This window comes from Neolamprologus multifasciatus, chromosome 13, assembly GCF_963576455.1.
Source record: "Neolamprologus multifasciatus chromosome 13, fNeoMul1.2, whole genome shotgun sequence".
Lineage (NCBI taxonomy): Eukaryota > Metazoa > Chordata > Actinopteri > Cichliformes > Cichlidae > Neolamprologus > Neolamprologus multifasciatus.
In genome coordinates this window covers 22227675-22240739 of record NC_140451.1, presented here as the reverse complement: position 1 = coordinate 22240739, position 13065 = coordinate 22227675, and the positions used below count along the sequence as shown (strand labels likewise).

The following is a 13065-nucleotide window of genomic DNA, read 5'->3' as shown; positions in this document are numbered from 1 at the left end:
ACAGCTCGGCTCCTTTTGCCAGCTGACTGCAGCTTGGTACTGGAGAAATTTGTTTTATCTCCTCCTGTCTCAGCTGGGGCCCCTGTTGGTGAATGCAGCTGAAATACAAAGCATCTAAGAGAGATGTCAAGCAAAACTCTGACAGTTCAAGCAAAAGCAGGATCCCTGCATGCAAACTCTCTTCAACCATCCTTTTCCTGACCCATCATTTTACTCACAGCACGACAGATTTACAGACAGATTAAAAAATCATGTGATTCTACTGTTAGCAGGAACACATATCTGTATTATGTGAAGTTGGTAAAATATCATAATGTGGATGCGGTTAAGCTGTAATTGTAAAACCCCAGGCTGCTATACAATGATTTGTGAAAGTTTAATCTTTAAGTAGACCCGCTGATCAGATATTAAAGCTAAAGAGCTTGGAGTGATATTTTCATGTGCAAATCTTGTGTGGCATTGCCTTACCCACAGTATTCTGGAGCATGTAGAAGAATTGAATCATCCCCTTCTAAAAACTCTCCAAAGTAGGACTACACAACCCACATACTGCGCTTAGAGAAAAAAAAAAGGAAGCAAAAAGAGGAGGAAGACGCTGAGTTTTTAATATACTGCAGAAGCTCGGTGTATGGAGGTGCAGATATCAGAGCTGTTGCCACTTTGGGTTCTACTCCAACTTGCTGCTATTCTTACACATAGTAGAAAGTAGAAACCTGGATGGTTAGGTTGTTTTACTAATTACTGAAAATCACAATGTAAAGATCAGTTTTAAGGTTTTTATCGTGTTTTCATTTATTAAACTTATCCTAAAGTCCACCTACGAGCTATCGCAGTTTTGCTTGTTGGCATATAGCGTTTGCTCAGTTGTTATTGTCAAGGTCGTGATGACAAAAGAGCTGTTTCCATGACAACCAAGTGAAATCCATCTGTTGAGGAAGACTTAGATTTGCGGTTTAAAAATCCCTGGATAAAGCCACAAAGTGGAAAGTATGTCAAAGTGTGTCAGATTTTGGACCCTGCTTCCAAAATCGAGGAAAACACTTTCGCCTTTGATGTAAAGGTACTTACACCTTCTGTTCCCTGACTTAAAGGATGTGCCGTGCATGATGTTGCATTGCCATCTAAAGTTCTTTGAGGACCTTTGTGCTTACGAGTAATATTTTTATGTTAAAAATGGATCGCATCACAGACTGGCTGTGAAAAAGGAAACTCAGTGAGAAGCCTCTCTAGCTACAAGCATTTTCAGCAGGAAGCTTTCCAGTTCAAAAAATCAATATGTAATATGGCAGAGTTAGTGACTATAATGAATATTGTAGAGCCTTTAAAAAGACATGGTAAGTTAATAATGTGGCCATGTTATAACTGGTTTAAATTTTTTAGTTATTTACTCATCTTTTCCAGGATGCATTTTCTTGTAGCTGAGTCAAGGAGTAACTGTTAAATAATTGACATTATAACTGTGTAAGCATGAATCAAATATAAAGATAAATATTTAAATGTGTGGTTATTTTGTAAATGATTAGAACCAATCAGCATGGTTATATCCTCGGGAATCACTCTCATAATCTTCTTCCCGTGTCTTTATTTCTTTCTATATCTCCTCTCACTCTCCCGACCCCACCATTCATCCTATCTGACCTGTGAACCTCTGTGGAAAGGATGTCACTCCCAGTGGACTGACACAGCTGAAGATAGCACACGCACAAACACCAGGAAATCCTCAGCTCTGTTTTATTTATTCAAGCCTCCCACTCATTTCTCTGCAAAAGATAAGTACAGGGAATGAGGGATTGAAGATGAAATTTTCCCCCCATAGCATTACACACATCAAAGCTTAAAAACACAATTACCATTAACATCTGACCTTGCACATTCCCCAGCATGAATTTTAAATAAGCTTCCTCTTTACCCAGGCCTAAATGACCCCTAAATACCTTGCAAAATTATTCATCACGGTGTCATATAACAGTTGCCTCAAGCTTAAATATAGGATGGGTTCCTTATGCTGATTTTGTCAGAATATTTGTCATAACTGTGGAATTCTTCAGCTGCGTGTCAGGCAGAACCAAATGGGGGGGCATTCATATAAACCAGTCAGAACAGAAAAAAATAGTTTAAAGAATACCTTATTTGTATTAATATTCATGTGTCTGTGAGGATATTTTCATGGTGTGGGATTAAGGCTTAAGAAATACCAATAGCAGTAGATAAAATAAGTGCATCCACGCCAATACCAGCACCTTGGCGACAGGTTGACATTTTACATGTTTTGACAGAAAGAAGCAAATCCCATCTAACTGAGGGATGCTTGTCAGCCGTCTAACCATCAAACCGATGTCAGGAGAAAATTGCGTACCAGCCATAGTCTGCTCTTCCTCCAGTAGCACAAGCACATCTGCAGATATAGGCACAAGCCATTTACTCAGCTTGTGTATTGTAGATCAAAAAAGCAAACGCACAATGCACGGTTGAAAGATGTCAACTAATGACAACAGCTCAACAGTGGATTTGAAGCTCCCAGACCTTTGCTAAAAGACTAAATTGATGATCCTGGCTACCTAGAGCTGTAGTCTTCTGCTGGCTGGCTTCTCTCAGCTTAGTGGATGATACATTAGATCAGTCATGCATGCATGCATGGAGAAAGAAATAGATGAAGAGAAGGTGACGAGAACGGTATATCCTCAACCAGTTATACTAAAAGGATGCTGAATCAGCAGGGGGTCTATACTTACATCTGGTTGAACTGTTGTACTGTTTTCTGATTTCAAATGGCATGCACAGGAAAACGGCATGGATTATTCCCTAGTCCCCTTCATATCTATTATTTCCAAAGCAATGAAAGCATCACATATCACTTTTTTTTCCCAGGAAAGGGGCTTACAAGGATTAAAAAGGCATAAAGCAAGACTGGTTAAAAAAAACACTGCAGAAATACATATGGGTTTAAAGGAGATGCACAATATATTAAAATGAAAAATAATCTCTAATTTATTAGGATTTCTTGTATCCAGAAAAGAAATCCTGTAAATAAACTCATATTATGTCAAAAGAAATGAAACAGTGACACTGTGTGGTTGTAAAGAGGAACTATACTGGAAGAAAGTAATTCACTCAATTATAAATCACATCTTTTAATTTACTTGAGATAAACTGAAAAAGTATTATCGTCATAGTAAAGTCGGGCATTAGTCATTTTTCCATATGCATAAAGTGATAAGGTAAGGTGTAAACTGAAATTAACTGCTGTATTGATGGCCAAGTAGGGATATGCTGAATGTGAAATTCTGGGCCCCTATTAGTGTTTTCTTCTGTATTTAGTTTTGTCTTGTATAAATATTGTTTAAATTGAAATCTTTTATCACCTAAAACCGGTGTTCTTTCAATATAGTTGTGAGTTTCTAGCTGAGAAAATGTTCTCTGATGTTTTGTAAATATGGATAACAAACAGTCGGGCATGAAAATAACTAATAGGTCATGTGCCTAAACTGATTAGTCTTAATAACAATAATAATTTATGAGTCATTGCTAACAAATTTAGAATAACAACAATATTTAACATTATTCAGAATAATCAGTAATATCAATAACAGGGGCGTGATTTCCAGGGGGGTTAGGGGGCTTATGACCCCCCCCCCCCCCCCCCCAATAATCAGACCCAACCAAGTATTACCAGCAAAATAGTTGCATGTTTAATCATCTGGGAATTTACCCAGATTTATTTATTTATTTATTTATACCCCCCCCCCCCCACACACACACACACACACACACACACACACACACAATGTTCAGCAAACAGTTACGCCGATGATCAATAAGAATCAATAATATCTGCAGACATTGTTAGTATGTGTATCTTGCCTGATCCTGGCAAGATTCCCAGTGATTTTTTTTAACATAGGACAGCCCGTTTTTTAGGTGCATGTAGTTCATATTTAAATCATTAGTCATTTATTAATAAACTCTTAGTACAATCACTGTTTTGACTCATCGGGCGCTTAAAATTGGAACGGTCTTAGTGAATATACTGGAAATGTACTCTCATTTTAATGCTGATACAAGATACACAAATACACGTTTCATGTTTTTTTATTATTATAAGTTACACTGATAATTTTGTATAAATGGCAAGAGAAAAAAATGTGCATTCACTTGGGAGGTAGAAACAGTTTACCAATATGCCACAGGTTCAGGTGTAACACAATATGCTGATACAGAATATGAGCTGTCAAATCAACTGTTGAGGGGTGTGTCGGCAGATCCAGACACAAACTATTAGTGCAGAACTAAGAAACACTTAAATAATTGCTTAAATTATGGTTGAGCTCACAAGTTATGGGTCACTTATTTTGGAAATATGGCCTTTTATAGGGCATTGATAATTTTAAACTCTCATCGTGGTGAGTCAGTTTGACAACATGTGAGCATTTATTTTGTCCCAAAGTCTTATAAAAATTCACTTTTCTCTGAGTATAACCAGCTTCAACATATCAGTCTTGGTTTGTTTTATAAATGTGGATTAAAGTAAGACGGCTGGACGAATCCGCTGGACATGAAGGGATGCAGGAGCCCTCCAGTGGTTGAAAGCGGAACACCACCCGCTGCGTGGAAGATCACATTTCCAGAGGTGAAGTTGGAGAAAGTTTGGTGGAAGCTGGCAGAGCTCGACCCACACGTGGCTGGGTTCGGACTAACATTAATAAGGGAGTTAGAGCCGGGCTGCAAGGTGCTGTCCGCCCCGGGGTTCTGCTTTTTCCACTTGGTCCTCCGGTTCTGGAACCAGATTTTCACCTGGGTTTCGGTCAGACTTAGTGACAAGGCCAGGTTTAGTCTCTCGCACACAGACAAGTACCGAGTTGCGCGGAACTTGTTTTCCAGGGCCACAAGCTGTTCGTAAGTGAACGCTGTTCTGGCTCGCCGTGGTTTGGCACAGGCCTGGTCCGGGCGCCGGCGCTTGTGCGTTGACTGGTCCTGCAAGGTGACCGCTGACTCCCCGTCTCCACTGTCCTGTTGCCCGGTCAGACAGGGCTCCATGTCCGCAGGTGGGGAGAGAACATTGGGGTCTACAACAACTTCGGGATGCCTGGAGAGTGCAGATTGTTCATCTCTTGCATCTTCTGTGATAAAAAAAGAAAAAGAAAAGTCAGTTCTCATCCTGAAAGTCGCAGCAGCAAACTCAGTGGAGAATTGCCCAATTTAAATATTATTTATTTTCCTTTAAAACTGAGTTGAGCTGCAGTTGTGAGGTGTTAGTTGACAAACTATGAGAAGAAACCGGAGTTTTCTTTGCCCGGGCAAAATTAGGTGACTAATTTTTGAGGTGATCCGCAAGACTGAGCTGTGTTTTTAAAGAGGTTCTTTATTTGATTTTAGAGGGAAACGGTGACATTTAAGTGAGTCTGTTATTTAAACAATTGGGACCAAACGCCAAGGAGTGAATTTAACTCCGTGGTGCTGAAGGACAGTTCCTGGCAGGACAGACATCACTTGTAACCTGATTAGGAAATGCGTGTTCCTTGTGGAGTGATTTTCCTCTTTGTTCCGTGTGAACTGCAGTTTACCAAACATAGAAGGCCTAGGAGTTGACATCTGTAAAGCGTTTGATTAGGATCCTGGGGTCGCTGGAGCGGAACAAAGCATAGATTCTGAGGAGAGGAAGATTTGGTCACTAATCCTTAAATAATTTATAAACCACACAGAGCCTCAAATGTCATGTTGCGGAAAGAAATCCCGTCTAAATCCAGCTTCGCCACCTCAGCCATGACGTGCTAATGGAGTTTCATATTTGCGGGTGGATCGATAAATGTCATCTATTTAAAGGGAAGTTTTAATCGAACGATATTTAGGATCAGACATGGATGGGGTGTGAAGTTTGTACCTGCAAGGTGCTGGAGGGAGATATGCAGGATGCAGTAATGGGATATCGATCAAAGCGCGCAGAGGCATCCTCAATGGGACGATTTAAACAATTATCTAGCCTGCCTGTCCCAATGCCAATCACATACTGGGGCTCTGGGAGCAAGCCTTTGTGGCTTCCTTGAAAGGAAACGCAGCCTTGGAAATTAAGGGAAGGTCATACAGAGATGACAATAAATCTGAGAGATAGCGCCTCACTTTCTGCTATTTGGTCTCGGCTCGGGGAAAATAAAACTTTTCAAGTATTTCAAATATTTAACTTTTTTTATACGTCCTCATTTTACAGTGTTTAGACGTCTCATTTAGGTATTCAGTTGTAAATATGCACAAGATATGCCTGTGTGTTTTTAAGGTAATTTACAGATCCAAGCACACAAACAATAATATATTTAATGAAAGATTAGAGACAAGCTATGAGGTGTGTTTTAAAATAATAACATTGAGGCATTTTCTCTACCTGCTTCTGTGCGCTCGAGTCTGGAGTCTCCACCTGCAGTGCTGTCCGACTCCAAAGTTGTTCTCTCCGCGTTTGGCGCAGGTAACAACTTCTCCTTGATGATGGAAAGTTCGTTTACCTTCTTACTGTTGAATTTGTTCGGATCCAATATGTCAACTATAGAAAAGGAAATCTTATGACTGGACGTCATTGTCACTTCTTCAGCTGAGGCATCCTTTACGCAGAAAGACTCTTGGAGATAGATGTGCTGATGTGCTCGATTACGCGCCCGGAGAGAAACTTCTCATAGCTTAGTCTGCTCCTTGTTTTCAAACTTCATCAGACCGGGTTCTGTGGCGGTGATCACCTCTTAGTGTTGTGTTCACTCCTCTGCTTCAGTCTGTCAGTCTCGGAGCGTGACCGGAGCGCAGTCTTTAAAGCGTCTATCCCCCCACCCGTCTCCAAACCAGACACGTGACACAAACACTATTAGCGTTTCACACGACCCCCTAATGGGCTCAAAGTATTCGCCGATAATCACCCATATCATTAAATTCCGCAATTCGCGACCTGAAAGTAAATTGTGCACAGATGGCAGTTGATCCATATCAGAGATCGCCCCGTCTCCCCAAATTGGACCCTCTCTCTCTCTCCCTTTTTTTGTAGACATCACGAGGACGGGGACTTTCGTATATCTTTTAGCAGAAATCAGGGGTTTTAAGAGTCTGCCTGTAAACAGATAGCTGTTTATTTGCTGCCACTGAAATTGTAGGCTTGTAAAGTAGCCAGATTATATTTAGATGTTGACTAAATATTTAGGAGTACACTGATAATGATTATTTACAAGTATTATGACAATATTGTCACTTCTAACACATTAGATTTGGCTTAAAATATTGCAAAAAAAAAAAAGCATCTCTGATGGCAGTTTAAACCCTTCCCTCCAGAATGTTTGCCTATTTATAATGCCAGCCTTCTGATATAACTCTTTTATCTTATCTGTCACGAAATTAGTCTTAGTAGCCTTAGTCTCAGTATTTTTAAGAGCCCTGTATATAAGATTCCTGTGGACTGCAAGAAATGTATACATTTTAAGGGTAGAAGATAAAGCCTCAAATGACAAAGTCTGTTCTTTATTGATAATTGAAGATGTAAAATTTACTCACATACTAGAGGAAATTAAACAAAGACATAGGAATTCATGAGGATTCACTAATCTATATGCTACATTCAAAGCTAAATTGCAGGCACGGTATAAATGCAGCTGATTGTTTTCTCACCTCGTGCAATCGATTTATATTCACAGTCAATCGGATCCATAGTGCTTGCAATTAGTATTCAATAAAAAGTGACATGAGGTTGTTTGGAGCTTCATGCCTGCTGATGGCTAAAATGGTGAAACCAGCACTGGATCAATATTCTCAGCAGGTGTCCAATACAGATAAAACCTGATGGGTAACAGGCAGTTATTTTGGATACTGGGAAGCTAAACTAGTAAGTGAAACTGCACAGATCATCTTGCTCCAAACTTCTTTCAATCTTAGAATGATCTAAATTATTCTTAATACTTTATTTTGCGTTAATCCCCGCTCTTTTTCATGTTTTACTAGAAATAGACTTAAGAGTCATTGCAAAAATGTACTTGTGTAATAAAATTGTAATGTAAATTTTACTGTCTAAGCCTGTGAGGTCCTTATGTTGTGAGTATGAGACAGAAGGCAGACAAGCAATATCTCTGTAATACAGGCTACCAGTGCTGTAATGATTGTTAATGTCTTTGTTCTTTATTCTTTTGCAAAGTACCTCTTAACATTGGTTTTGAAAGGTGCCATATAATTAAAAAAATTACTTACTTTCTTGCTCATGGGGGATCTACACGTGTTTGCACACTGTTAAAGGCCCCCTACACAGTTTCCTGTGTTACTTACACAGGTCAAGATGATTACTGTGTTACATGGGAGTTTTATTACTTTCCAGTCATAGCCTTCTGGACTGGCACAGTCTGTAGTTACATAGTCAAACATTTGTTGAAGCCACCACTACAGGGTGTCCGCATGTCAGCATTTACATGTGTATGGCACCTTGCACGGCCATTACTGTAGTCCCTCCATATGAATAGAGCCCAGTGCACATTGGAGGTTTACAACTTCCTACGTGAAAGCCCAGTGGCTGGACATCTGTTTGAGTGGGACAAAAGGGACGAGCCTCGAGGACAAAGAGGCCCTCAGGTAGACTTCAGTGAGCGGGAACAGCAGCTGGTTCAGCTCCGAGTCTGTACGGGCCAGAAGGAGACTTCAAAGAGGAGGAGAATTCCTTGTCGAACACAGTGGGGAGCCAAAGAGACACACTTCCAGCCAAGACCCCCCTCCAAGGTCAGTAAAGTCGTCACTTCACAGGGAGGCTGCCCCCAGTCTGCTAAACATCAGATAATTTGTCTTAATGGCAGGAGCAACATTATGAGCTCCAGTTCTACTCACACACTGTAGTGTCTATTGTTTTCTCAAAAGTCCACAGTCTCCCCAAATCTCCTGTAAAGTGGGACTCAAACAAAGGCTCAGCAAGTGTCTGGTTAACCTTTAAGGGCCCAGTATATCCTCTGCACCAGCTGCCAAAACTTTTTAAGACACATTACTGAAGAATATAGTCATGGGCTCTCATGCTTTAGCACTCATGTTAATGTTAAGGGAGACAGTGGAAAGATGACGGGAAAAGAGTGTGGAAGAATAAATGAGAATGATCAGGAAAAAAAAAATTAAATTAAAAAAAAGAAAGGAAACTAACACATGTGAAATTAAGAACATGAAAATTTGATTTGATTTCTGCTAAATATAATATTGTTAGGAGTTTTTATTACCATTCTTATGTTGACATTTAGCAAAATTCTACATTGTGCTTCTAAGTGCAGCTTCAAAAAGCTGTTAGCATAGAAACAGCAAAGAAAAGAGGTTGAATGCTCTTCTTCGTTGCTTCATTCCAGTGTTTCTGACATATAACCTTTCAGTTATATTTGTAACTTACTTTTGATGTTGAGCTTGTTTAGGCATTTTATTCCCACATCATGTAGGCCTTTTCTGAACTGAATTATTAAAGAGGATTCTTTCAAATCAACATTAATGGGATTTCACATTTTATGAATGTTAACACAAAGGCTTTTCAGTGGCTCTGTTCAACATTTTAGAGTAAAAAAGCACTCACCTTCTCAGGAGCTACTTAGTACAGTTGAGTGCAATCACCATTTATATAAGATTTTTGAGTAAATCAAGTTTTTATGGTGCGCAGTGTTTCACTGAAATAACAACAATGACTCAGGTGAACTTAAAAAAGTCTAATTTGATCCTTTAAAACCAACATAGTAAAGTGAGGTTTCATTGTTTTGATTGTAAACTAAACTAAACTGACCAAACTGGCAGTTTTGTCTCTTAAATTAAGCACCCGATGGTCTGACAGTTTTATAAATAACAAAAAGTGTAAGAAGTCAACAGCTCTGAAACATAAAGAAAACCTGCCTGCTGTCAATCAATTTTTGAGTGCATTTAACATGCACATTAGTAGTTTTAATCATTTTTCTGGAGTTATCTCAAAGCATTCACTGTGTTTGCAGGCCATTGGCACTGATGTGTGCCAGTGTAGCTCAATACAGTATAATATTCCTAAATGGGCATAAAACTTTTTCACCTTTTTTTGCCAGCTCTTCTGTGTTCACCACAATCCTGTGGATGCTACAACCAGCCAGGCCTTCTTTCAGTTAGCCCTCTGTGTTTGTGTGACTCTCTGACAACAAGGTCAGTGGCATTGCCCAGTAATTGTCCTAACGGCCTGTATACCTGTTGGGTGGAGGCGAGTAATGAGAGTTTTTCATTACAGGCGGGACGGGTGAGTGCGCCTGGCAGATGCTGACAGGCAGCAGATGTGTAAAGTTGGGGGTGATTTGTAAAGGGGTCAACTGCCTCGCAGAGGAGATGGAGGGCGATGTGGGATGGGGGTAAATTATGCTGAGGGACACTGTCAGTCATACCACTGTCACAACAAGGTAAAGGTCAGTTCATACATTGGTGTTGTCTGCTAGCGTCACAGAATAGTGTAGTCGGGTCAGGAAAGTGTGTAAACTTTGTACCAAATAATGACTGGAGGGTGTAGTTGAAAGGGTAGCCATTTTACCCGAGACTTGTTTTATACACAGTCATGGAAAAACTGCCCTGAGTTAGATTTATGTGTGTTTTCTATTAGTTAGTTTTTGTGGGGTTTTTGATGCACAAAGCTAAACGGGCCTGTTTCTGTTTGAATACCCAGTGTTTGAATCATGTACCTACGCTACAAGCATCTGGTGTACTATAATGGTCAGAGACTGAGCACGCAAAGCTGTAGCTTACCTTGAATGGATGGAGACGGATCACCATCACCAGCTCAACAGGGGACTGAGAGACATTGAGAGCATTACGGTCCTCACCATATCTGTGGCCCTTTTGTGTTTTTAGTTTTCCCTTTCCTCATGTCTTCCATGTTTCTCTGCCTCTTTCTTCAACTTTAGTGTTAGTCCTAATGTTGCAGGTTAGTTTTTTGTCTTTTGGTTACTTCTTATTTTACTTTGAAAAGTTAGTTTTTACATGTGTCTTGTGATTTTACTTCCTCTGTTTGTTCCTTCTCTTGCTTTTATTCTTTTCTGCCCAACCTCGCTTATTTCCACTTATGCCTTCTTCCCACCTGTGTCTCACTTACCAGTCAACCGCCTGTGCATATACATATAGTCTTGCATTTCCCTCTGTTTATCATCATATGACCCTGTGCCTGCTCTCTTTGTTTGCTTTTTTATTTCTGCTGTCACTTTTGCTACAGAATGTGATGAGCAGCCTGTTTTTAAACTGTGTGAGGACACCAGAGCAACCAGAGGAAACCCACAAAGGCACAAAGACATCCACACACAAAGAACGCGTCCAACCTAGAGATTGTAACCATGGACATTGTAAAACATGTGTTTTTTTGCCTGTCTTATTTGCTCTGTACAGTGTCCTTGGGTGTTTTGAAAAGCACTTTTAATTGAAAATGTATTATTCTTTATTATTATTTTAACTCTTAGGTCTGCGAAGCCAGTGTGGAAGTACCCTGAAGTGGCATTCTCTTTAAATGTCAGCAGGGGGCGGCTTCTCTAGTTGAACAAAGTCTACCTGTTCTGCTGAACTTAAAATGCTCCAGCAAACACTTTCCTGGTGAGTTCATGCATTCATGTTGAATAAAACATGAAGTTTTGTAAATTATGGTCTTTATTTGAGGATTACAGACACTATGCTCACTTACAGACACGTTGTCAATAGCCAGTCGTTAGCCAGTGAGTATGGGGTGTTCCCAGTTTCGTGTTCAGATTCACTTCTTGCTCATCATGTCAGCTTTCAAACACCAAAATGATGACAGTGGAAATGTTCAGCTGGAGGCTTCATTTCATGACTTCGCCAATGGGTGGCATCACGATGGTTACGTCGATCGAATACTTGGAACTTAAAAATATTTCCTGTAAAGTAGCAGTGCTGACCACTAGTGTTAGCCTGTTCTCTTCACTTTGGAAGAATTTAATCCCACGTTTGTGTCCAGAGCTTTACAAATTGCAAAGCTTCAGGAAATGCAGAATCTAGCCCACCAATCACAGTGAAAAAGTGCACATGCAGTGTTCGATTTGAGACAAAATGAATTCATGAATATATCTGAATTTATCTGAACTCGTCCAAGTATCTGAGGACAGATTGTAGAGGAAGGTTTGTGTGCTTTATAGGTACACATTTATCAAAATCATGATTGTGGCTCATGAGAAAGATGAGAGCAATTAGAGCTCTTGATCTCACTTCTATTCTTTAACCTCAGTCACACGCTAACTGGATAACAGCATTAAACCCTGATGTCATACTGGCAAAAACACTTAGAAATGAAATACAAACAGCAAAGACTGCTTGGTGTAAATGTGTTATATAGCAGCATTTTGTCATTTGTACAAAGCCAGGTTGGCTTAATTTATTGTCCCTGCTGGACTATAGATTATATGGAGTGCAAATTAGTCTACATAGGTATTTTGGCCAGCATCTCTTGTCCACACAAAAAATGCAATTGCAGTCTAGGGAGGTGAATGTCGTGGTGAGCAGAGGAGAGTGTGCACAATTAGAAAGACCAAGAGGATACAGGGAGAAAGACCTGCAGCTGCCTGTTTTCCACAAGGCTGAGGCCTGCTAGTAATGGCTCTGGCATCTGCACAGAGCGCACTGTCACTCAACACAAGCATTGATTAGCCATTGTTCTGAGAAGGTCACATCATAATTCATTAACAATAATTAGTCCCGCAGTGCCACCTGCACTCCTTCTCTCGATTGCCCTGTTAAATTACGAGCAACCATCACGGTTCACGCGTGGAACAATGAAGATATATCTGCAACGTAAAGGCAAGAGCTATTAGTTACATTATTTAAATGGACCCGTTTAAACCTGGGGAGCTGTCTTTATGAAGGGCAATTAGGCACTAACCATAATTGATAATTCACGCTAATTACAATTAGGAAATATAAATAGTGGGTGTAGGATTAATCATCATTGCAGTTAAGCAGGGAGCAGCCACGGTGGAGGGCGCGTAGGTGTGATGGAAGGCGGTGGATTACACTCCATTCATCTCCATCTAGGGCAGAAACAGATTGTGTTTGTCCCTTTATATTTTTCCATTGACCATTATCTCTGTTTTG

At 40.1% G+C, this 13065-nt stretch overlaps 1 protein-coding gene across 1 annotated transcript in view; it reads right to left on the bottom strand.

Annotated features, from left to right (window-relative positions):
* Positions 1 to 3842: 3842 nt before the first annotated feature.
* The window catches only part of nkx1-2a (NK1 homeobox 2a), a 31810-nt gene continuing 22587 nt past the window's right edge, over positions 3843 to 13065 (bottom strand). The window contains exons 1-2 of the mRNA XM_085182498.1: positions 6374 to 13065; positions 3843 to 5117 (exon numbers count right to left, since the gene is read on the bottom strand). The exon at positions 6374 to 13065 is cut by the window's right edge and continues 22587 nt beyond it. Coding sequence (XP_085038624.1) covers positions 4507 to 5117; positions 6374 to 6563 — 801 coding nt within the window. The 5' untranslated portion in view covers positions 6564 to 13065 and the 3' untranslated portion in view covers positions 3843 to 4506. The remainder of the gene's footprint in view (positions 5118 to 6373) is intronic.